Here is a 27140-nt window from a genome sequence, read left to right on the forward strand (position 1 = left end):
TCTACAGGCTTACAAGAGGCTCTACAGGCTTACAAGAGGCTCTATAGGCTTACAAGAGGCTCTATAGGCTTACAAGAGGCTCTACAGGCTTACAAGAGGCTCTATAGGCTTGCTGCTTAGACCGGTTGAAATGGCTGGAAAGGGGAGAAGGAATTTTAAGTTCATTGGAAGACAAAAAAAACACACACACATTTTCATCCCACACACACGCGCCTACTCACACACACACACACACGCCCACATTTAAAGTCTAGTCAGTTAGTTTGACAGCAGCTGAGTTTCTCTTCGAGACATGGGGGTCGGATAATTTGTTGTCGTGACCCAAATCCGGGCGCGGGACATGCTTTTTGACTTCCTGACTCAGGTGACTGACATTTAAAAATAGCACAATGTTTTTATTTGGCAAGAGGAAGCGTCATATCAGTTTAGGACTTCATGGTTCGGACAAGTTTTAATGATATTTATCAAGCACAATGTTAGGGACCCACTTTGCTTCCCAGTGGGTAGCATGTTCAAGTCTTCTCTTTCTACGCCACCACAACATGCTTCTGGTTAATGGTGTTAAATGAGAGTGGTTCTTTAGATAGCACCCCTTGGGCCAAGTAGTCCTGTACTATTTAGGGCTGTTAATGAAAGAGCTGCGTGCTGTCCTACAAACGTCAGGACCCTACATCAAGGGAATATTTGCATACTTATGGTCCTAGTTTTGCGTCAGTGGCAATTTATAATGACGTGATATAGTGGACACCCCCTCCCCCCCAACAAAAAAGCATTCAAGCTTTGTGAGTTTATTTATAGAATGTTCTCTCCCTCTATTTTCCTGACATCATGACATAATGCAGTGGTTCTCACACTGAGAATGTTTTTACTTTTTTTTTTACCTTCGGTTTTCAATCTCATGTTCAAAAGTTTCTTTCGGATAATAAATATTTATTTGCTTAATTCCACAATATATTTTAAAAAGGAAACAATACATTTTGTTTAAAGTCAGTAAGATTTGTTTCACAAAGTTTAACCTTAAAGCAAAATATGAACCATAGCCCTTACACACTTAAAGATTAATGTAAGTAAATATGTCTCTATTTTTCGGATGAAGCATTGGACTTGAGAAGTACTTTTTAAAATAGAAATAATCAGTCCATTATTTGAACAGATAGGTCATCATTTGTTTGCGGAGTACGGTAGAAGAATTGGCACTGTTTGGTGGGATCAAACTCTAGTTCTGCTGTTGATCAGGCCTTGACAACAAAGGCTGTATAAATAACAAGGGGCAGTTATGTACAAGATTTACGAAAATATTGAAGCGATATATAACAAGTGCAATATACAAAATACTTTTTAAAAAGCAAAGCTTACATACTGAGTGACATTGCATTAATTATTATGAATCAATCATGTAATCATTTAACTCATTTTTAATATATCTAGACATTCTAGATTAACAATCATAAATGTGTGCGTCTGTCCTTGCACGGGGACAGGGTGACCTTAAAACTCACTGCCAGCTTCCTTTTACGTGATCAAGAGGAGTAATTCTCAGCATGGTTTGTTACCAATAGGTTTCTGGTTTGGAGTTTGTGTCTGGAGAAGGTTTCCGAGCTGCCTTTTCAAAATCAAGAAAAAAAAATTAACTCAAGTCTCGCACCTCCACATGATGGAATGCCGAATAGCCAGCCACTGAACTATATAAGTACGTTTAAAAATCGAACATTTTATTGTCTATTGTAAGCTTAAAATTTTTACCAAACGACCTAATTCTCTACACAAGGCTTATCTTAGCTTTGTACATTTTCTATATTAAAAAATAATTAATAAAGACTACAAATTTGTTATTTTTTAAATGGTTTAAATAGTAATCGACAATGAATATGTGTGCAAAGTTTGGACTTGATCTGAGAATGAGAAGTGGGAGAAATAACGTGAACACGATTCCACCCAGACAGAGCTAATGAAAGCTTTTGTAACAACAAAGTAAAATGTTGAGCTCAAAACATTATTACATTTGTTTTTATGGGTATTATTGTTTATATATGAGCCTACATGGTTTTGGATATAATCATGGGGTTCAGGTGATGAGAATCTTTATAGACCTAACTGGTTTAGAGCTTTTGTGCATTCAAGTTGGTTGGATGTATAGAATCCCTCACCCCCATGACCATCTCTCTTGTGTTCGCCGTACGTAACTCTATGGAGTATTCTATTTTCTAAAATATTGTCTTACTTGATATATAGATCTTGAAAACAGGGCCCGTCCCTGTACCTACACTTCGACAGTATGATTTTCCCTGCAGCTACGTCAATTTCCGACAGTACATCATTCACAAACCTGGTCGGCACGATCTCGCGGTTCTCAACCTAACAACAACTGCACATTTTAATCTGAAGTTCTGTACTGGTGTTTGCAGTTTTGTATTTGCTGTACTGGTGTTTGCTGTTCTGTATTTGCTGTACTGGTGTTTGCTGTTCTGTATTTGCTGTACTGGTGTTTGCTGTTCTGTATTTGCTGTACTGGTGTTTGCTGTTCTTTATTTGCTGTAGTGGTGTTTGCTGTTCTGTATTTGCTGTACTGGTGTTTGCTGTTCTGTATTTGCAGTACTGGTGTTTGCAGTTTTGTATTTGTTGTACTGGTGTTTGCTGTTCTGTATTTGCTGTACTGGTGTTTGCAGTTCTGTATTTGCAGTACTGGTGTTTGCAGTTTTGTATTTGTTGTACTGGTGTTTGCAGTTTTGTATTTGTTGTACTGGTGATTGCAGTTCTGTATTTGTTGTACTGGTGTTTGCAGTTCTGTATTTGCAGTACTGGTGTTTGCAGTTTTGTATTTGTTGTACTGGTGTTTGCAGTTTTGTATTTGTTGTACTGGTGTTTGCAGTTTTGTATTTGCTGTACTGGTGTTTGCAGTTTTGTATTTGCTGTACTGGTGTTTGCAGTTTTGTATTTGTTGTACTGGTGTTTGCAGTTTTGTATTTGTTGTACTGGTGTTTGCAGTTTTGTATTTGTTGTACTGGTGTTTGCAGTTTTGTATTTGTTGTACTGGTGTTTGCAGTTTTGTATTTGCTGTACTGGTGTTTGCAGTTTTGTATTTGTTGTACTGGTGTTTGCAGTTTTGTATTTGCTGTACTGGTGTTTGCAGTTTTGTATTTGTTGTACTGGTGTTTGCAGTTTTGTATTTGCTGTACTGGTGTTTGCAGTTTTGTATTTGCTGTACTGGTGTTTGCAGTTTTGTATTTGTTGTACTGGTGTTTGCAGTTTTGTATTTGCTGTACTGGTGTTTGTTGTACTGGTGTTTGTTGTACTGGTGTTTGTTGTACTGGTGTTTGTTGTACTGGTGTTTGTTGTACTGGTGTTTGTTGTACTGGTGTTTGTTGTACTGGTGTTTGTTGTACTGGTGTTTGTTGTACTGGTATGTTATGTTGACTAGTTAGAAAAGTTCGCAAAGAAACAAAAATCGAACCTAACTTCAATGTGTCTCAAGTTTTCACGTGAACCTAGTGTGCACTAAGAAAGAATAGTTAAGTATAAACTAGGCAGGTATAGTGAAGTATGCAGTGCCGGACTTAACCATTGCGATACCGATTGCGCGGGGCCAGTTTGGGTAGGAATACGGATAATACGTGAAAATTAAGAGTTTTTAATTAGAAAATAAATTCGTCTTTGCATTTTATTCATTCTTAATCGCGCGTATTGAATGACACACCAAAATGACAATTTTGTCTATCTTTCAGGTGATTTTTATGAGTTTTTAATTTGATTTTAATAATTTACGGAGATTTCCAGGACTTTTTCGTATATTTCCAGGAGCTCCCGATAAATCAGGGGACCGCGGGTAATCTGTTATAGTTATAAAATGGTTTAATTTAATAATTTACACCTAGAATTAGCGCGGGGCCTATGAAAGTGCAGGGCCCACTGCTGTCGCCTAAGGCCGGCCCTGGAAGTATGTTTACATCATTAATATTATAAACAACTAACATCAATTCAACAATGGCTTGTTCCAATCTACATTACTTTTTGAGACATAAACTAAAAACAATTTGATAACGATCCATAAGAAACTAAAGTGGGCTTACAGGTTCATGACTTCTATATTTCTTTAACTTTAACTCACAAGAAATTGCAAAAGCTTTAATTCTTACTATTAGCTCACACTTTCGTCTTAGTCAAGAGCACAAGTTAAACTTCAAGAGCACAAGTTAAACTTCAAGAGCACAAGTTAAACTTCAAGACCACAAGTTAAACTTCAAGACCACAAGTTAAACTTTAAGAATGCAAGTTAAACTTCAAGAGCACAAGTTAAAAATTCAAAACCAAAAGTCAAAAATTCAAAACCACAAGCTAAAAGCTTAATAAGGCTTGTCTTCGAGTTCGAAGATTAGTGAGGAATACAGTATTTCCCGTGGCTGCGCAGCCCCAACTGTGACATACATATTTTGCCACCTCCAGGGCAAGCATAACCATTGTCCGCAGGTGGTCGATTTAGATTTTCTTTTCATCGTCTGCGTTTGTCCTCTAAAGCAGATTTTCTTTTGGTCTCAAATGTGTATCCCGCGGCCTTCGTGAGTGACCTCTAGCTGTCTCGTTCCGACTCCGCATGCAGCCAGGTGCTCTCTTCTATGTCAGCCAAGGAAAGTTGACGCCTAAGCTGGTCTTTGAAGCGTTTCCCTGGGGGCGTCTCTGTTACGTCGCCCACCTTTTAGCTCACCAAAAAAGACTGCCTTTGGCATACGTTCGTCTCCCATACGGGATACGTGCCCTGCCTAGCGTAGAAGTAAAAAATTTGAATCATTTGTTCCGAGTTTAGCTAACGCACAATAGCTTACAGATGAAATATCTAGCTAAAGCTAATATCGTGCTAATAACAATATCAACCCCATACTTGGCTTTTTTTTTCTTATTATAAAAAAAGAACGGATTGTTTAATCTTCTATATTATTGGAATGTAAAGTAGGATTTTTTTTTTGTTTGAAATTCTATTTATTGTTTTGGTTCAGAATATGAAGTTCCTCAAGGCAAATTATTTTATTATCCTTGATTTCTTTAAAACTTTGTCTGATCTTAATTGATCTTAATTGAACAATTTTCCCATCCATGCTAGCATTGTTGATATTGTTTTAAAGCACTTTATCTGCCTGTCTGGTAAAATTTTTGTATAGGCTACTTTATTTCTCCAGCATCTAACAAAACATAAATCAATTTTTAAAATTTACCAATAAGTTAATTAATTTTTGGTAATTAATTATTTTCTTTGGTATCGAAAAGGGGAAAGAAATGCTTTTTATTCAGAGATGTGGCTGTAAATGTAAAGTTTTTTCCCCTTATAACGTTTCGTGCTTTTTTTCTCCCACTTCCCATTCTCAGATCAAAAGTTGAAATTTTGCATATTTATTCATTTTCCATGACAATACATGAATAAATGAAATAAAATAACCTATTAGTTAATCAATTAGTGATAATAAATGAATTTGTTTTACATAGCAGAAAGGGATTTAAACGTACCATCTTGAGATATACGGCAGTAATTAGCGATTCTTCCCCTTAGATGATTGTAGTTGTTTTACTACTAAGTTAATTGCGGATTCGGTGTGAGAACCACTGTGAGGCGCCCTCTGAGTGACCTCATTATCAACTTTCTTTTTTCATGTCTAAGGGCACACTACTCTGCTCTTACACCTTCAAAGGGACAGCACCGGTAGGCGTGTAACATGCTAGCAGAAATGTAATAATCTTACCTTCGTATTATAAAGTGGGAGAAGTAGGTGAACTTAGGAACAACCAAAGAAACATTAAGATTGTATAGCAACATTCAGGTAAGCGAATTGTTTAAAGCTTTGGTCATAAAATTATTTCAATTATGGAAATTAGCTTCACCTATATTTTACCTTATATGTGCAATTTGAGTAGTACCATCAATTATAAAGCGAAAGTGGTCCACACAGCTATTCACAAATTACATACAATTTGACTATTGTGATTAAGACAACTGAATTGCAACTATAATTGCTCGTCATAGCGATCGAGTGCGTTGCTAGAGTTTTCACTGAAGCTATGGACACTTAATAAAGCCATAGTCAGTGTTTTGGTTCTGCTTTCATTTGAGATTTTCATTCAAGTCGGGAAAACTATAAATAGATTGTTGGTGTATCTGGTGTACAAAATAAAGGAGGTGTTGATGAACTAAGTTTTTTCTTTCAAATTTTTTTAGCAAATTTTCTAAGTTTTCACACAATAATTTTCAGAAAATAATTTCAGTATTAAGTAACCATTAGACCTTCCCTCTATGTGCAGTACTAGTAGTTAGTTCCCCTTTCAGACCTTGCGATCTATAAGGCAGATGATGTAAAGGGTCTTCTGTTTCTGAGCCCCACAGTTAACCAGGTTTGTCATGACCAACCACCATGGCTGCCCTACTCTCGACATGCCACTGCTTCAACCTATGTCTCAATGCATAATAAGGCTTCGAGTCCAAGGATTACAGAGGAGTGCAGTATTTCATGTGGCTAAGCAGACCCAGCTGCGACCTAAATATTTTGCCACACAAACGCAGACATAACCGTTGTTCGCCGGTGGTTGATTTAGATTCTTTTTTCCGCCGCTTACGTCAGTCCCTGGCAGTGGCAATAAGCTGGTCTTTAAAGCGTTTCCATTGGGCACCTCTGTTACCCCGGTCTTCTCACCAGAAAAAAAATGTGACCCCAGGTTCTGAAGCCAAGGGCTTAACCACTTATCCAACACTCCCCCTAATTTCACAAAGCCTCAAAAATGAGGCGCAGCTCCTCTTTTTGCGGGCGCCTGGTAACCATAGGATACATATTTGTAACAATAAAATTGTTCCGAATGACACCAAATATTTGCATGACACGTGACATCACAGCGGAAATACCCCTTGCAAGGAAGCATTACAAGAAATAGAAGAATGAGAATCAATAGACCAAAATCTGCTTCATGGAGAAAAAAATCAGGGCCGGATTTAAGTATTTGAAGGCCCCGGAGCAAGATTTTTGTTGAGGCCCCTACAATCTTTCGAAAGCTTTAATAAAGATTTACTAATGAATAAAAATACTTATATCTTAAGCTGCTATATTTCAGAAGAATGAAATAAAGTAATTCTAATCTCACTTTCCCTTTTTTTTTATATATTTAACATGCATATTAGCGGCCCCGATAGGGAAAAAGACGCTATTAGTTTTGTGTGAAATGTCTGTCCGTCTGTCCGTCGTCCGTCCCGTTTATATCTCGTAAACTAGAAAAGATAAATCACTTATGTAAGCAGTTTTTTTCATAAAAATATACACCACTTTTACAACTATTCACTATTAATAAAAACAAAAACTAGAGGCTCATTAGTAGGGGGGAAGGGCGCTCACCATATATCTAACACGTTTATGCAAATGGTTTTAGATTTTTTGTCAAAACAATTTTTTTTTACATTTGTATTGCTACGTTATGGAAGTTCTGTCTTATCAACTATTAAATTCACACACACACACAAAAAATATTTAAATTTTTTTTAAGAGAAAAAGTCTATTTAGTATGCAGATAAGTAGATAAGTTGGGCATAATTTAAAACAACAATTAATAAGTAAACCACTTAACTTAATGAAATTATTTCATCCGTGGAACAAATAATACATTGCGGATTTGAATAAGAGATTGACCCTTTACAAAACAAGTAGATCAATTAGAAATTCATATCTAACTTCACATTCACTTTCACCTATCCCAGTGGTCGGCAACCTTCGGCTCGCGAGCAACATATGGCTCTTTGGATGTTAAGATGCGGCTCTTTCTTTCCATGCGCAAATATTATTCATTTTATTAAAACAAAACTTTAAAAAATTGTTCTGATTCGATTCTATCTCGCAGCCACTTGTACTCGCTTTTCAGCGCCCCCCCCCTCCATGTCTTGGAATGTAACATATTTATAGGTGGAAGATATTCAATTTTCTTCTGCCTTATCACTTGATATAGATGAGTCTTACAACATAAAAGACACGGCACAAGTTGGCCTTTTTGTCAGGTCTTCTAACGCTCTCGTGACAAACTAGAGGAGAAGATAGAGCTAAGGTCGTGCGACAATACATTGAAGACAATAAAATCGATATAAATAAATCGTTTCAATAGAAACTGATGGAGCCAGAAGTACGACAGTAAAAAATAAATGGGGCTACTACGATTCTTTGGCGCAAAATTAAACCATGAAATTTCTACGTTTCACTGCATAAGAAACCAAGAAGCGCTTTGTGTCCAAACATCTCCGGACGAAATAGCTGAGGTCATGAATTTGTTACTCAAGATTTTTAACAGCATCTTGTTTAAAGCGCTCTACCATCGCCAGTTGAAATGTTCAGAAGAAAAAAAATCGTGTGGCTCTTTAAAAACGTTGAAGTTGTGTAAATTTTAAGTTTTGGCTCTTCCGACTCGAAAGGTTGCCGACCCCTGATCTATCCTTTGGTCTTCTGGACCGCTGGGGCACCACACAAGATCTGTCAACCTTCTTTCTCCATTCTTCTCTGTCATTTGTTTTCTTTCATAGAATTTCATTCTGCTGTTCTTTCTGAAATTATTAAAACCTGCCTTTTTGGACCACTTCGGGGGCCGATTTTGAGTTTGTGTTTCCACACAACCTGTCTTTGTAACCTTGTTTTAGTTTTTAAAAAGTGTAAATATTTGAGTTTTCGGAGGCTAAGGCCTTTGGTACACTCACTGCAGTAAATCCGGAGCTGTATCGGTATTAACTTATTCCAAGAACTTTACAACTACACGAGGACACTCGTTTATCATGACATTGTTGTCACCTGACGTAAGATTTAATGTGTTAGCATTAAAAATGACAAAAAAATAGTTTAAAGTTTCTGACCTGTCTAAATTCCCATATATTTTTTATCTTTTTTTGGAGGCCCCATTCTTGAGGACTTCCCAGGGCTGTAGCCCCGCCTGCCTTCCCTTAAATCCGGCCCTGAAATAGAATTAGAATCGATAGACTACAATATGCTTTACAGAGAAAGAAAATTGATTTTTTTTAACTTTTAAAAAATAATAAAAAAATTATTATTTTGAAATCATGTTGATAAATGCTATGGTTGTGTAGACATTATCCTTCACAAGGAAGTGGTTTTAAAACTTTATTAGTCGTCATTCTTACATTTTTATTAAGCTGCATTTAAAACAATAATACCAGACTAAAGGACTAAATTTCGTGTCTCGGATTTTTTGGGCTTCTATAGTAACTCAAGACATTAACATTCAAGAGTCCCAAGATCAAGGACTTCGATCGTGTGGTATGTGAGCACATGTGTGATGGATGTGTACGCTCTTGTGCCTACACCAGAATACAATTGACACGCTAATGATCTGAAAGTATGAACGATTTTCGAACAACCTTAATCCTTGTCAGAACATGAAACTTCTTGTCTTATATGTTATGGCAATGTCATCTTCTACTGATTAAACAAAATTATCTATACATTTTTAGAAATAGAAAAATAATGGAACATGTAATTGATAAATACCCTAGCTAGGTGGATAAACTGCGTAATATTATCGTATAATTTATGTATAAATTAGCTAGATCTCAGCTTTAACTACCAAATGGTTATAATGGTTCATTTAATTTTAATGGTTACTATGACACTCCAATTTTTTATTAGTCATATAGTCTAAGTGTTTATGTGAGTGAGTGCGAGTGTATAATGACATATGTAAAAAGGTTACAATGACAGTTTGTGAAGAAACACAAACTCAAAATCTGCCCACGAAGTGGCCCACCCAGGCAGGTATCAATATTTTCAGAAAGAACATCAAAATTAAATTCTATAAAGACAAATGACAGATAAAAATGGAAAAAGAAGGTTAACAGATCTTATGTGGTGCCCCAGAGGTCCAGCAGACCAAAGGATAGGTGAAAGTGAATGGGAAGTTAAATGCGAACCTGGCCTAACTGATGTCTTATAATGAATATCTAATTGATCTAATTGTTTTGTAAAAGGTTAATCTCTTATTCGAATCCTCAAAAACAGAAAAAAACATTTCCGTAAAATAAAAAAAAATTCCTTTGGTTTCGCATTTGAGAAGTCCATCTGCGATAATATGAAAAACTACTTATTAATTATTGTTTTCAATTATGTCCAACTTATATGCATACTAAATAGATTTTTGTCTTTAAAAAAGCAAACATTATTTTTGAGTAAATGTTGTTGTTAGTAGCACAGAACTTACAGAACGTAGCAATACAAATTTGATAAAAAATCTAAAACCATTTACATAAATGTGTTAAAAATATGATGCATGTTACAATTCCCTTCTAGAGAGCCACTAGTGTCTGTTACTATTAATAGTTAATAGTTGTAAAAGTGGTGTATTTTTATGAAAAAAAAATGCTTGCATAAGTGATTTTAAAAAATTAGATTTTTCCCTTTTAGAAAAGAAAAAGTAGCCGTTGCATCAGAACTTTGAATGGACTAAAATATTGTGATGTCAGATTTTTACTATCTTTTCTAGTTTACGAGATCTAAACGGGACGGACGGACAGACATTTCACACAAAACTAATAGCGTCTTTTCCCCTTTCGGGGGCCGCTAAAAAAGAGTGGCCGGTTACGAAATTGAAAATAAAATAAATTAAAAGATAAGACAGATTTAGTCTATCATGTTTTTGAAATGTTCAAATGTTGCGAATGTATTTGTGTTCAAACTGGAGCATTAAACCAAGTTGTTCATGAACAAAATAACGCTCCTTACGAAGCCCTGCCAGTAGATTCCAAAACAGCATCTACAGAGCATGTAGTTTCGTTAAAGAAGTCATTAAAGCATTAGAGCAGCGGTTCTCAACCTTTTAAGCTCGGCGACCCCTCTTTACAATCCCAGACTCTGCCGCGACCCCCCCCCCCCGCCCCCTCGCTCAGGCTTCAGACACACAGCAATAAAAGAATATACAAAACTATTCATTTTTTCGATGGTCTCTGGCGACCCCTGGCAAATCGTCAATCGACCCCCAAGGGGGTCGTGACCCCCACAGGTTGAGAGCCCCTGCATTAGAGAAACGAGAGGCTCGTCTGCTGCTAACAGTGATACTGAACCATCATATACCAAGCTCTGGAAGAGACCGTAGAACGCTTAGTATTCTGGGCACCATCACTCTGGGAGGACCATCTCGTTGCTTAGTTGTCCTCCGGTCAAATTTAATACTGAATACAGAGTTAAACACAAATAAAAAAATAAAATAGAGTTTCTGTTTTCACACTCGGAGGCGGCCCCTGTAGATCCGATGAATGTTAAAAGGCGTGTTAAGAAACATGAGTGGAACCGATTCCAGTAGCTCTTTTCCTTTTGGACGAATGAATACGTCAGTAGCGACCAACTAGGTCAATAGAGCCTTAAAGAACATAGCATATCACTGGGCTAACAAAACAAATCATTGGAACTCTTGAAACTATGAACTTTAAACTACTAAATATCACCATCTACATCTCATGAAGCATCTTTTATATTTATCATATTTTAACTATGAAGGTGTTTCTGAAAGGAATAATATGTATTAGCTATGAATATATGTGTTTAGAACAATAATATGGCACAAATTTGATTTGCTATTTAACGTGTATTTAAAGAAATGTGAAATTGATTAGACTCTATATTTCATTAGAATGTCAATTATGAATTATGTATGAATATGTATTAGATAAAGAACCTTTTTCTTTCATAAATGTGTATCTGCTTATTTTATTTGCTCAAGATTAAGATTTCAGTAGGATTTGTATTTACCATAAATGCATAATTCCTTAAATTTTGCATTTACTTAGAAATTAGAATCTGGTAATAATTTGTAATTTGTATCAGACCTACACAAACTTAAACGACGTAACCCAGGGCTCTGATAGGTGATTCTCTTGCGGACATTTAGAGTCTGGCTATAATAGGGTTTGGCGTGTTAACTCTGAGTTAAACTATGAGCTAGGGACCGCTTGTGTGTGCAATAGTAAAATTCACTTTCAGATCTTGCGATCTATGGGGCAGGTGATGTAAATGTCATCTGTTTCTATGGCCGACGGCAAACGGGGGTGTCAGGTGGTCAGCACAACGATCAACCAGCTTTACTTTTCCAAACTTATCTCAGGTACCCTTAGAGTTGGATGGATTCAAGTAACCTCCTGGGTGTGTACATTAGAATCGTTTATTGTTTTATTTTCTGGATAACACAACTGAATGATTTTCTCACTCAACTTTTTCAGAAGCCTATCAAAATGTATAAGCCGGTAGCTATGAGACCAATCACTTTAGTCACGTGCCTTACTTTCTGGTGTAAGTATTTAGATCACGGTTGTAATGTAACACATAAAATTTACATAGTCAAATGATGGTTGAAAAGAGATCAAAGAGCTTGTAAAATGTCAATCTGGAGTCTAGTATACCTAGTACTGACATGCATGGGCGTAGCGTCAACTCCCCCCCCCCCTCCCCCGAAATGAAATCCCCTCGGGTTGAAATTAGTGACTGATTTTTCGCTTTGATTTTGTTTATTTTAGGTGAGATTTTATACTAAACCATTACTTGCCCCAGCGCAGCCAAGGGTTTTTTTGAGTTTGAAACCCCCTACCAGGGGGTTTTGCAGTTAATTCCCTTTTTTTAAAATAATAATTAACCTTATCCATGCATTCAAAATTAATAACATGTTACATGTAATAAAGAGAAACTAAAAAAGATTTATTCTTCTAACAAAATTAGATAAATTGGCAACACGAAAAATAAATTCTTGACTTACTTTAAGCTACTGTTGTGTACAAATGACTTAACAAGACTTTCCCCTCGCAAAATAAAAATTAATATCTTCATTGTCATTTTTCATACAAACTAGACATAGATCTAGATCTAGCTAGATCTAGACCTAGTTTTGCATCTAAATCTAGATTCAAAATCTAAGTCTATATCTAGATCTAAGTCTAGATCTAGAACTAGATATAGAATCTTGATATAAAATCTACTATATCTAGACTAGAACTCGTTTGAATTTACACGTTTAGTCTTGAAATTACTAGACCTTGGCCAATGTTATGATCATGAATAGTCTTTTGTTACCGGGTATTGGTGTACTATGCTGTTTGTATCCGATTCATTTCTTAATGTGATACTATTGTTTAGGTACATAATAAATAAATACAGAAATAGTACCTACCAATAGAAGTTAAAATGTTTACCATATAAGTAATAGTAGTGTAGATCTATAATTAGTAAAGTTATAGATCTAGTATAAATCTCGCTGTCTTGTTTAAGTTTTATAAAATGGAAGTAGATTTTAGATCTATTTTTAAAATGAGTATGTATTCTAAATAAAAAGTATAGTCAAACGTATATTTAAGAAAGTAACATATTGAACTCTCAATGATCTAAATATAACTCAAAATTGAGTTAATTCAATTTATTATTCAAAAGCAAACATCTGTTTTTAATTTTATTTAGAGCCGAAAGTTCATGACCTCAATACGCGTTGCCTTGGTGAATACTGTAGGCGTGTAGGTGACAAAAGCAATAATCAAATCGAACACGTGAATGTAATTGTTTATATAACATTGTTAATTTAATTTTATGTAGCTCTAGATTTAGAATCTAAACAATTTAAATGCCACAGTGGTCTAGTCAATAAATAAAAACTTTGAGCCTATTATAGTAAAAGACTATAAACACTGTGATGTGAACTTGTGTCGACCTAGATGTAATGTGTTGACCTAGGTACATAAGCCGTGTTTCATTCATCATTTCGAAGCTAAGTTGCTAAGAGAGTTCGGACCGAGATGTGGTGTGCTACGTATATGGTACGAGCCAAGCCAGTAATGGTCGCTGCCATAGTGGAACCTTCAGAGAAATACTTAATGTGAAGAGCCACGCCAAATTGTTCGATACAATCCCTTCCAACAGCGACTGTGATCATGGCGCCGATTCTATGCTTGACTTTTCGACTAAGTTAGGTCTAGGTCATGCATGGGCGTAGCCAGGATTTTTTTTCGGGGGGGGGGGGGTGTCCTCCCCCCCCCCACCCCCCACCCCCGTGAAAACAAAATATTTGTATGTATGTGTGTGTGTTTATTGTGCCCTAGAATAGGTTCTTCCTGTAGTTAGTGGGGAAAAATTGTTGACTCCCAGCCATTGCTAGCAAGGGGGGCAAACCCCGGCCGCCAAGAGCATTATTTCTGGTATTGAATGGCAACAAAATGCATATTCTGAGGTATCTACAGTGCATTTTCTTGCTATTAAAAAGTCTTATTTCAAACCTAATGTGCTATTCTTACTGACTTAGACCCTCCCGCACCGTTCGGCGCATTTGCCGTCAAGCTGTTTCCACAAAAATCTGTCACTGGTAATGTCTGAAGCCTCTTACCACCTGCTCTGAGGGGCACTATGAATGTGTGGCGCCAAGTTGTACTAGGATGTCATCCCATTATGCGTAATTCATTTTGTCTGAGAACATGCCCCGCAAACCTCATGCGACGCTCTGTCACAATCTTACTTAGGGGTCGACTTCCAGTTCGGCATAGGATTTCCTTGATTTCGACCCGATCTCTATAACTGACTCCTAAAATCTGTCTTAGCCATCTTTGTTGAGCCACATTTAGTGTTTTTCAATCTCGGCAGATGACTATTCACTGCACTTTATTAATGGAGCCCCGCCACTGGTAGAAATGTGTAACCACTCTTGAATACGCTCTTGGAATTAGGTGACTGTAGTTTGCTTTAGATTTTTTATCGAAAAGGGAAGTTTTATCGTCAAAATCATCTGTTGGGGGTTTTAAACTAAAAAATCTCATGACTTATTTTGTTGTTTTTTTTAATTCAAAACCCCATTTAGCTGCGATCATAGAATTTGGTAACTAGTTTGCTTTAGAATAATATTGAAGATAGAGGTTTCCCAACTCAAAACGCTCTGTAGAGGGATTTTAAACTCAAAACCTTCTGAAGGAGAGGAGTTTAAACTCAAGGCCCCCCATTGGCTTGGCTAAGCTCAAATAATTTTAATGTTTAATTTGCTTTTTTTTTATATTGAAGAGGTATTTTTTTTACCATCTAACCCAAACCATCTAACTCAAAACCTCTTTTGGCAACGCTCATAGCATTTTGAGTGCGTAATTTGCTTTTTTTTTTTTTTTTTTTTTTTTTTTTTTTTTTTTACATTGAAGATGTATTTTTTAGCTTCAAATCCCGATGGCGGGGGGTTTAAACTCAAAACCCCTTTGGCTGCGCTCATAGATTTTAGAGTGTGTAAATTGCTTTTTTTTTTAAATTGAAGATGTATTTTTTAGCTTTAAACTCCACTGGAGGGGAGTTTAAACTTAAAACTGAGTCAAAACCCATTTAGCTACGCATATAACATTTTGAGTGCATAATTTCCTTTTTTTTCATATTGAAGAGGGGTTTATCAAAAATTTTGGAGGGGTTTTAAAATTGGTGTTTGGGGATTGTCGTTTGCATTTTTTTTTTTTTGGGTTTTGTTTTATAGAAGAGAGGGATTTAACTGCAAAAACTCTGGTAGGGGTTTTAAGCTCAAAACCCCCTGGTAGGGGGTTTTAAATTCTAAACCCCCGGTGGGGTTATAAACTCAAAACCCCCTGGTAGGGGTTTTAAAATCAAAACCCCTTTGGCTACGCTCATAACATTTTGAGTGCATAATTTGCTTTTTTTTTTCATATTGAAGAGGTGTTTTATCGTAAATTTTGGAGGGGTTTAAAAATCAAAATCTTCCTTAACTGATCTCTTGGAATTTGGGCATTGTCGTTTGCATTTTTATGTTTTGTTTTATCGAAGAGGGGGATTTAACTGCAAATCCCGCTTGTAGGGGGTTTTAAACTCAAAACCCCCTGGTAGGGGTTTTAAAATCAAAACCCCCTTGGCTGCGCTAAGGCATGTGATGGCTTAGCATTAAAATCTCACTTAAAATAAACAAAATCAAAGCAAAAAATCAGTCACTAAAGTCCGCCCCCCCAGTGGAGGGGATTTCATTTCGGGGGGTGGGGTTGAACCCCAACACCCCCCTCCTGGCTACGCCCATGAAGTCATGGTATTCTCAGCCTCCAGATATACATTTTAGTGATATCTTTTTTGTTTACCTCGTCAGTCCGTGCAGTGACTATCTTTGTAGCATCACGGATCCTTTGCCTAAACCTATCTTTGTAGCATCACGGATCCTTTGTCTAAACCTATCTTTGTAGCATCACGGATCCTTTGTCTAAACCTATCTTTGTAGCATCACGGATCCTTTGTCTAAACCTATCTTTGTAGCATCACGGATCCTTTGTCTAAACCTAATGTTTTATGTTTGTACAAATTTTTTATTTGTTGTAAAATGTTTGACATGTTTAGGATGTTCCTTCAGAGTTGAAGATAATTTACTTCCTAGTCCAAACCTCCCGCATGACGACGGGGATGGGAGCGGGCAGGGTTTGAACCCGGGACCATCGTTAAATCCAAACGACAGTCCAGCGCGCAAACCTCACGACCAGGCAGTCATTGTTACATTGTAATATTCGTTCTTTTCCTAAACAAGTTTATTTTGACTTGCAGTCTGTGTCCTAGTTCCATCAAGTCAACAACAAAACAACTTCCTAACAGACAACAGACTCGCCAGGGTGAGTCAAGCATCCTCAGTTTTCTGTACTTAACACATAAAATAATATGTCCTTTGTTTGTTTACTGCAAAGAGGTGACTTTTGTGAAGTATGTGTAATAAGACATGGTATTACTTTTTATTGATCTGAAAATGTCTGTGATATATTTGCATAATCTTTGCCAGATAATACTTTCTTAGTCACTCTGTAGCCTCGTTCTCTCTCTCTCTCTCTCTCTCTCTCTCTCTCTCTATCTATCTATCTATCTAACTATCTATCTATCTATCTATCTATCTATCTATCTATCTATCTATCTATCTATCTATCTATCTATCTATCTCACGTCAATTATTATATTTGTATCGCTATTAAAGTGTCAAATAGGTTATTAATTTTAAAGTAGGTCTCAGAAAACGTGTAATCCCTCTAGCAGAAATAACCTTATTACGTCACAATGTTGTCCACAGAAAGGAAACGATTTCATAACAGGTCTTTCAAGTTTAGGGTAAGTCATAAATCACAATGTAGGCATTCACTTTCTTCACTTTTCTGATACCATGCATTTAAGAATTGTCTTGTCTTTTTTTTTTCTTATTTCTAGTACCAAAGTTGACTGCTATGATCGTTGCTACGACGCTTACCTTAGCAACAGGAATGACGTAACTGGATGTATTTGTAGTCAATATGATTTCCATGGAAGAAATAAAATTCTGAACTGCGTAAGTGAAACAAAACATTTAGTTGCACCTAGAGCTCAGTGTGGTGCGGACTAGTTTATCTATAAATAACTGGTGTCGATTTTTAGAGACTCTGACTTTTGCTAGTACTATGGTAGGAATCAGCCAGGGAAACAATAGTAGAGAGTTTGATTCTCTAATTAACAATAAAAACTAGAGTAATTAATGAGATCTCTTAATCAATCAGTCAGTGGTATTTTGCTCTTATAGTCCAATGGTTGTGTGAAGCGTCTAGTGTGGTAGCTTAACTTGCTGCCACCTCTGGCCTAGCATCTGTGAAAGGGGAGCAATTTTGTAAGTCTCTCTTGCCAGTACATAGCCTCTCCACAGCAGACGGAAGCAGAGGCTGTGAAGCCTCGGGCTAATCTGTAAGGGTCTCGGGGGATGTTTTGCCATAATATGTGAGACACTCATCGCCAGTTGGCGTGCAGACACTCCATGCTACCCACAAGCCACGCCCCTTAGCTATGCGTTTACCAGTTGACAATCATGAGTCCCTAATGTAACTGTTTTATGTACAACAAAGTGTACTTAGAGCTTAGAACTGAGCTAATCAGCGCAAAAAATGTTTCTGTACATCACTCAGTCATTAGCACGTTGTGTACAAGTCGTTGGTCCTGCGCCATTGTGTACAAGCAGAAGGGTCAAAGGATCTTTATTACAATGACCGCTATTTCCAAATCACTAGTAGAGAAACCTCCACAAGTTGACTGACCGGCACCAGTTTCCAGCTGTTAGCTTGTCATTAAAACAAGTTTGAGGCCGAACATCATTGCAGTGAGCTCATGAGGAGGAATTTAGTGGACTAGATATACATTGATTAGGATTTCTAGTATGTCTGGTTTGGCGATAATTTTTCCCTAATGAAATCCCTAGACAACTAATCTCCACCAGCTGACACCGAGAGGTCCTGGAGTTCTGAAAAGATAGAATATAGTATCTGTGAGTAATCATTTTTTTTAAATAGTGTCCAAGTAGAAATCAAGATCCACGTGGTTCGCCAACTCTAATTCTATTACTATGCATCGTCCCAATGTAATCAAGCCCTTATTTAAAAATGTGATCTTTTTTTTTTTCTTTTTTAAGAAAATCTCAGAATTTCCGCCATTCAATTTTAGCATGTTTTTAACGCTTAATGATTATTTAGCTCGCTAAAATGAAATTTTTGTCGGAATACTTTATAAGTATTTTAATGTCGTAATATGTTATGGTTTGTTTGAGTACGAATAAAATGCTATTCGCCTGTCTGTTACTAAAATTTAATGCTAAGTCTAGTTTGTAATCTGTTTTGATGTTTTCTACATAGTTTTCTTTTGCCACCATTTTTTTGTATGCCATACTTCGTAATTGTCCTAAGAATTGAGTAGAAGACTCTTGGAACTCTTGACCAATGGAATCGTTATTCCTTCGCCCTGTCTGAACTGTTCTATTTGTGGGAGATGTTACAGATGGCTCTTTTCCAAACACGCTTAAGTTAGAGGCGAAACCGAAGGTTGAGCACAAGTGGGAGACTCCCTGATATTCCCTCTCTGTATCCGCCGCCGTTTAAGGAACGGTGTGTGGATGGTCGAGGCTATCTACTATCCCCGCCAGTGCAATGGACTCGGTCCTTTACAAGCACCCCAACAGGGCTTCTGTTTTGCTTCCCTATTGCCCCAATCGTCCCTCTATCGCCACGACAAGGTTGAGAAGCATGGACTGGGATAATCCCGTACCAGCGCAGTTCATTGATCTAGATTTCTTTCTAGGCTCCGTATTCATTCTTCTTTTAGCTAGTACAGTCAAGATCAACTCTAGATATATTCATATCACGACGTAAAACTTATCTTATTAAAATACAGACGTTCCTAGATTTTAAAAAAAAAAAAGGTGTGTATCCATGTGATAAACTTGTGGACATTTTGGACAATCTCTACTAAGTCGTTGTTTTCCCTGGCTGATTCAGGCCACCCGTTTCAAGATTTAATAGCACTAGGGAAGAAGGAACACTGATGTGTTCTAGAATATGGAATAAGAAAAGGGCCATGCAGAGAAATAATCTAGGTTAATCCTTCACACACATCTAGACCAAACCAAATGGAATACTTAATTCCAAGCATTCAACGCAAATTGAATAAAGGTATATTTAAATTCAAAGGAGACATTCAATTTTACATTTTTTTTTATTGGTAAGGTAATATGGGGCTTTCAACGAGACCATTCGTTATGAAAGGCCTAAACACTTTCCTGCAACGTCACGACCTGTGGGCAGTTTAGACCAATAGCTCCTTGCCTGTTTCGTTGCAAAACAAAAGCTTTCTATATTTTCCCCTCCATATTTGAAAACATTTTATTCAAATACATTTACACCACTTTAGTTTGAACGATACTAGTCATAATTATGTATAGAGCCTGAACATTTCTCACCTGGACGTACAAATTATAATAAAGCTATTTTTAATATATTATTTTTGTTTGCTTTTTTCTAGAATTGTCCACAAGGTACTTTATGTGAGCAGACGTTTGGAAGCAGAACTTGCATACCACGTGGTGACATTGGCGGCGCCATCATTGGAGGAGGCAAATATGGTAGTGGACCCATTCCCGACTACAGCAAGTTAAGTGGTCCGTTAGCGAGCAATAAAGGTGAGTTCCAAAACTGCTGTTTTTTTTTTTTAGGTATTTTATCTTTCGCATTCTCTCTAAAGGTGAGGGTCGGGGTGAGGTAGAAGGCCATGACCTATGTGACCTGTATCGAAGGTGACGTAGTAGGCGAATTATAGCTAGACAAAAAATATTTTTCTAGTTTTAATGATACTCAACAGTCCGTGTTGGGAGTTGGGGCGGGGTATTTTGTTTCCTTTTTTTTATACACTACTTCAAAGTCAGAACTTTACGGAACCAGGAACCAGCATGGAAGCTGATCTCAAAAATGGGCTCTAACGATTTTCCTATAAATTTAACAGTTTGTATATATCGCTGAGAAAAGAACTACTGCATGGCGTAGTCAGCCGTAGTGTACCGATAACTGAGTTGTTAATGAAATATAAAGTTGCTTAAAGTTTATTGAAAGATTGTCTAAGCTTTGCTTACATTTTTACGTAGAGCGTATATGGATTACGTCTAGATTCGAGAATTAGAAGTAGATGTAGATCTAGACTAGATTATAAATAAGAGTTTTAAATTAGAAGCCTAGATCTTGTTCTAGGTGGCTATATAATAAACGTCTCTACTTTTCGTGTTCCTCCTAGAGCTTTGTGGTGAAGTGGTCAACAACTGTCGGGCCAAATCGCTTGGGTTCAACATCGTCTACAAGTTCACTTTTGACCCCATCCAGCAGACATGCGTCAGGATCCTGGTCTACGCGACATGCATATCCGGAAATCTGTTTGATACGCCCTTGGAATGCAGCAGGGTGTGTGATGGTGGAAAGGCCTACTAGAAGAAGCATGAATTTAGCTCGTCTCTTAGAAATCTACAAGGAGATCAAATCCTACCATTCAAGGAAGATTGAAATAATTTTTAAAAATATGGACTTACTCAAAAAGCAACTAAAATATCGTAGCCAGCATCCTCGAACAATTAAAAAAAACACTCTATGGGATAGTGTTCAAATGAAGTGTTAGTTAAGATTCATTCACGCTTCGGCCATATTGTATTAACTATTCTTGCATAATTCATTTTAAAACTATTTAAAATTCATGGATTAGTTAAAGATAAACATTAGAATACATCAGGGAAAACGTGGTTTAGACTTAGGCAAGTAAAATGCTAAAGTATCGAGTCAGTGAGAGCAATTGCAGTTAATCTACGTGAGTTGAATATAGCCTCAAAACTAAAAACCAGCGAACATAAGCTTTATCATTGTTGATGTCCAATATATGTATGTCCATGTCGCTTTTTTAACATCACATTTCACTGGCTACTTTTCTGGTTAATTGTTTAAGACCAGGTAGCTAACTAATGTAATTCTTCTCTGTCGATGTAAATAAAAGGGCTATGAGACTTCTATATCACTGCACAGAATCACCACGAGACTAGATGCACAAGAATAGCTCCGCACCTGAAATCATTTAGTTAGTTTCTTTTTTTATAACATATTTTTATAACAACTTTTCTAAACTGCAATGTGAACATCTTGTAAAACGAGCATATTGTCAATAAAATAGTTGGGAATGATAGTTTCACTGTTATTGAATGTATTTAATATCAAAATGTTTCTAAGTTGTTTTCTGTTATACGGCTCTGTTCTATGTTCAAAGCAAATCAGACCTTGCGATATGCAAGATATAAAGTACAAGTCATCTTTTTTTTTGGCTGACTGTAAACGAGGATGTCATGTAGCCAGCACAACGACCAACCGCTTTACTTTCTCCAACTAATGTCAGTTACCCATTAGAGTTGGATCGACTCAGTTGCGCCAAAAAAATCCTGAAATTAAAAAATACAATTTATCAATGAGATTCGAACCTGGGCATGGTTCACCCCCCCCCCTTCCGAATTGAAAAACCTCCCTTGGCTATACGCTCATGGAACTTTGTGAGCGTTGTTTTGCTTAATTTTATTTGTATTGGAGGAGCGATTGGAATGATAAACCGTTCCTTACGCTGACATTGCCAAGAGAGTTTGAAGTTAAAAACACCCCTCTTCAATATAAAAAAAATCTAAAGTTAACTACAGTAATTAAATTTCATGAGCGCTACGCTCAGTGAGTTTTAAGGTTAAAATATCCTCTTTAAAAAAATTAAAGCAAAATACATTCACCACATTCCATGAGTGTATAGCCAGGAGGGGTTTTGAGTATAAAAGCTCTCTTCAGAGGGAATTAAGTTTAAAACCCTCTTCTAGGCGGTTTTGAGGTTTAAACCCATTCTTCAAATAAAACAACATCAAACAATCACCAAATTCTATGAGCGTAGCTAAAGGGGGTTTAAGTTTACCCCATCCCGTTTTATTTTATTTACTAAACAAAAGTAAATAAAAAGTAATAAAGTAAAGTATCCCCTTTCAGGCCAAATGATGTAAAGTCTTTACTTTAATGTCAGGTAGCTACTAAAGCTGGTTGGGAGTCATGAACATCTCTACATTTAATATAACAGTCTTGAACAAGATTCGACACGTGTTACCCGGCTCAGAAGCCAAGTGCTTTACAACTCTGGCCAGGCGAGACCAATCGTTAAGAAGGCCTGAAAACAGATCTGCAATGTCATAACCTGTGGGTAGTTTAGACCAATGGGCATCGCGAACAAGTTAAATTGCAAAGACAAAATCTAGGTAATTTCTAGAAGTTTGTGAAATTACAGTCAAAGTACACAACTTATTGAAAAATTGGGTGATTACGAACCAAATATTTCTCGATTAATTTGACAGTACACCTGACATCTCAAAACATGATCAACTTTCCATAATGCTATGGTTTACATTGTTATGGTTATGGATTAATTTTGAAAAATTATAGAAACTCTAGGTACATTGAGTAGTACAGATGAAAACACTGCTACTAGATAGAAAACAGTCTTTATTTTTTCACTGGGGTTTTTGGCACCTTTTTGTTAATTGAAATAAAGGAAGCGTACGTCTACCTTCATAAACAAGGATCGCCCATTCGAGAATGAACATTTGATCGCACATTTTTTTTAATTTATTTACAAATCAGCGATACCTAAACAATGAATACACATTAAGTCGGAAAAAAAAGTCTCTTTGCTGTTTATACCTATAAGGGGAATCATGAGGAGCTGCCGCACTGAGCATCAAATACCCTAGCTACGCCACTCAAATCAGTATAAACTTTTGTTTTAAATAAGTAGATTTTATTTCACTTGTTCCAAAGTACTTTACGAACACTTGGGTTTTGGAAACATATAGTTTCCCTTTCAGACCTTGTGATCTATAGGGCAGATGATGTAAAGGGCATCTGATTCTGTGGCCTATGGTTAACGAGGGTGTCATGTGGCCAGCACAACGACCAACCGCCTTTATTTTCCCCAACTTATATCAGGTACCCATTAGAGCTGGGTGGACTCAGAGGCGCCCAAGGATCCCGAAATATAATTCCAAGTCTTCACCAGGATTCGAACCCGGGACCCCCAGTTCAGAAGCCAAGCGCTTTACCGCTCAGCCACCGCGCCTCCTTGTATACATATGCTAGGACCAATTTGTACAAATACTTCTTCTTTCCTAATGATATTAGAGAATGGAATGAGTTGCCCGAGTCATGCATTACATTGACCTTAGAACACGCATAGGACGTCATCCTCTTTTTGTGAAGTAACGTCTGTATTTTATAAGATAAGATAAGAAGATATGAAAGACATTTCAAGTGTAACATTTGACTCAGAGCCCCTCAACTTTTGCTTATCGTCACGACACACAAAATAAATAACAGAAACAGACTCTCTCAGTTAGAGGCATTTTTCTTACAAGATGAGATAAAAAAAGAATCTTTTAAAAGAATAGACAGTACTGCTGGAAATGGCGGAGGGCAGGGGGAGGGGTGAATACCGGAGCATCGTGCGTGAATCATGCTCTATCTCAGCGGTTCTCAACCTTTTAGGCTCGGCGACCCCTTTTTAAATGGACAAAAAAAATCATTTTTTCAATGGTCTTAGGCAACCCTTTGTCAATCGTCAATCGACCCCCAAAGGGGTCGCGACCCACATGTTAAGAACCCCTGCTCTATCCTAATTATCTATGTGCACCTGAATTTACATCTTCATGTTTTTTAATAAAGGTAGGGGGAGCGAATTTACTTTTCCCCCCGGGATGCTGCCTCCCAAGGCCACGAGTGGTGTATTACATTAGTATTGATTAATTACAGACGTGAGGAGGATATTTAATTATGAAAATTGTATGTACGCAAACTCAGTTAGTCACTTAAACTTTTCAATATGTTATTTTCATGAACTCATTATATATCATTAGATTTTGACTAATTGCAGGACTCTCTACCATTAACTATAAGTAATTTGAAATAAATTATTATTTTACTAACGGCTTAAATAAGTTAAAAATGTGCCACGTTTCACTACAAAGCAACGATTTCATTAGACTGTAATTCTGAATTTTTGCTTCTGACTGGCGGCATCTCATATAGACTATATAGAGATCTAGTGTTCAAAGCATTTTCCGTAACTCTCACAAACTACTTAATTCTAACCCTATAAAACTTTGGGATTTCCCGGTACTGCAACCTTCGAGCACTTGCCTAATTACGTAAATGAAGTCATTGATTTTGGTGTTGACATTTTTCTTTTTTAAAAAATGCATCAATTCAGTGTATTCAGCCTATGTTTTTTCAGTGTCACATATCTACGTCATGTTCGCAATGTGAAACTCAATCTCTATGAAGGAGGTCTCAAAGGTACATGTTTGTTGGCTAACACATTTAACAATGTCGTTCGGAAGACGTTCATATATCGGCGGATTAATCTCACGTAGGTCATAGGGCTGAGGGACTTGATCAGCAGGCGTGGGCGTAGCCAGGGGGTGGCTGGGGATCAACCCCCCCCCTCACGAAATGGTGGGGGGTCGGGATTCAGTGACTGATTTTTTGCTTTCATTTCGTTTATTTTAGGTGAGATTTTAACTCTAAATCATCACTTACCCCAGCACAGCCAAGGGGGTTGGTTTTGAGTTTAAAACCCTCTACCAGGAGTTCTGCAGTTAAATCCTCCTCTTCTATAAAACAAAACCAAAAAAATGCAAAAGACCATCCCCCAAATTCCAGGAATACAGCTAAGAAAGATTTTGATTTTAAAACCCCTTCCAAAATTTACTATTAACCCCCTCCTCAATATAGAAAAAGCAAATTACGCACTCAAAATGTTACAAGAATAGTTAAATGAGTTCTGATATTCAACTCCCCCTTCAGTAGGTTTGAAGCTAAAAAAGACCTCTTTAATATTAAAAACAAAGCAAATTATACACTCAAAATTAATAGACAAATGGGGATTTGAGTTTACCGCCCCCCCCCCCTCCAGTTGGGGTTTGAAGCTAAAAATTATCTTTTCATAAAGAACAAATAACATTCTCTAAAATCTATGAGCGTAGCCAAAGTGGTTTCGAGTTTAAACAGCTGCGTTTATTTAATGCAGGAACGGAATATTATTTTATTGACTCGCCATATATGAGACCAGTAAATACATTTGAAATGCCAGCTTACGGTAAAGATGCTCATTTTTAGTAAATCATCAATTCCATGGATAATGGGTCGGGCATAGGTACCAAATCTATAGTTTGTTATGAGTGTGTTATGTTACCATTATTAGGTCGAGACCAGACGTTATAGAAGACCTGAATACTGACAGGTCTGCACGACATGGCAACGAGCTATTGGCCTAAACTAGCCACAGGTTGTGACGTTGCAGGCCAGTGTTTAGGCCTTGTATAACGAATGGTCTTGGTTGGGTAGGGGAGGAAAAATGATGGAGTTTTAGGATTATTGCAACTCAAGGGGCAAATGTGTTGAGTAGATAAAGTGCAAGCTGCAGCTGTGCACTGTGCACTGTGAACTGTGTTAATCTCGGCTACGATTTTTCAATTTTAAAATGGTCTCAATTTCAACTGATGGGGGTGAAACTTAAAACTGGTGCAAGAAATGTGAAATATTTGAAAACAAGATTACAAAGACAATCTGAGTGAAAACACAAACTCACAATCGGCCCCCGAAGTGGTCCACCAAGGTAGGTAAAAACGCAGGTTTCAATATATTGAAAAAGACCATTAGAATGAAATTCTATCAAAAACAAATGACAGAGAAGAATGGAGAAAGAAGGTTGACAGATCCTGTGTGGTGCCCCAGTGGTCTAAAAGACCAAAGTGAATGTTAACTTAGGTGTGAATCTGGCCTAACTGATGTTTGATTTGTTTTGTAAAGTGTAAATTTCTTATTTGAATCCTCAAGAAAAAAAACATTTCAGTAAAAAAAATTTCTTTAGTTATGGTTAAAGCGCGGCACTGCAATTCACGCGATAATTTGAAATACTGCTGCTTTTTATTTGTTGTTTTAAATTACGTCCAACTTATATGCATACTACAAAAATGTTTTTATTTTTAAAAAAGTAAACAATTTTTTTTTGTGTTTAAATGTACATAACTTAACAATGCAAATGTAACAAAACAAATATATTTGTCAAAAAATCTAAAACCATTTGCAAATATGTGTTATAAATATGGTAAATAATGGCCTCTCCTACCAAAGAGCCTACCGTGATTGTTACTATTAATAGTAAACAGTTGTAAAAGTGGTATATTTTTATGGAAAAAACTGCTTGCATACGTGATTTTAAAAATTATTTTTTTTTTGCTTTCAGAAAAGAATAAAGTAGCCGTTGCATGAGACCTTTGAATGGTTTAAAATATTATGATGTCGGATTTTTAGAATCTTTTCTAGTTTACGAGATCTAAACGGGACGGACTGACGGACGGGCAGACATTCGACACAAAACTAATAGAGTCTTTTCCCCTTTCGGAGGACGCTAAAATTTCACTACACTTTATACTTTATGAATTATTTGATAGAAAAATACTTTAAATAAATATGATTATTTATAGATCTATTTTTTGTGTGCAAATAAATATTAGGGCATGGGGACTATTATGTTATATTAAAGAAAAGCAGACCGCTCTTAAATAGCTATCCGAATAGTTGTCATTTTTTTACTTATAATAAATATTTAAAAACTTGTTTGGTTCTCGATTATTTGTAAATTTTTAAAGCTTCACTGTGGAATAGTTTGGATTAAATCAAATATATATATATATATATATATATATATATATATATATATATACAGCTTTAATGTATAGACTTTTATGTGACATCACAAGATTTAATT

General features: G+C 36.7%; 1 protein-coding gene across 1 annotated transcript; it reads left to right on the forward strand.

Annotated features, from left to right (window-relative positions):
* Nucleotides 1-5643: 5643 nt before the first annotated feature.
* LOC106075965 (uncharacterized) lies at nt 5644-21482 on the forward strand. Its single transcript, XM_056022278.1, has 7 exons — nt 5644-5804; nt 12224-12293; nt 16542-16606; nt 17053-17090; nt 17187-17304; nt 19791-19947; nt 20553-21482. Exons 2-7 carry the CDS (start codon nt 12236-12238, stop codon nt 20741-20743), a joined length of 627 nt encoding a protein of 208 aa, XP_055878253.1. The 5' UTR covers nt 5644-5804; nt 12224-12235; the 3' UTR covers nt 20744-21482.
* The last annotated feature ends 5658 nt before the right edge of the window (nt 21483-27140 follow it).

The sequence above is a fragment of the Biomphalaria glabrata genome, chromosome 3, assembly GCF_947242115.1.
Source record: "Biomphalaria glabrata chromosome 3, xgBioGlab47.1, whole genome shotgun sequence".
NCBI classification, from domain to species: Eukaryota; Metazoa; Mollusca; class Gastropoda; family Planorbidae; genus Biomphalaria; species Biomphalaria glabrata.

Bases quoted from the DNA above. Each gene is read 5' to 3' on its own strand.
- LOC106075965 (XM_056022278.1), top strand. From the start codon at position 12,236: ATGTATAAGCCGGTAGCTATGAGACCAATCACTTTAGTCACGTGCCTT. The intron at 16,607-17,052 runs GTGAGTCAAGCA...TGTTGTCCACAG, and splicing joins CAGACAACAGACTCGCCAGG to AAAGGAAACGATTTCATAAC. The intron at 17,091-17,186 runs GTAAGTCATAAA...TCTTATTTCTAG, and splicing joins ACAGGTCTTTCAAGTTTAGG to TACCAAAGTTGACTGCTATG.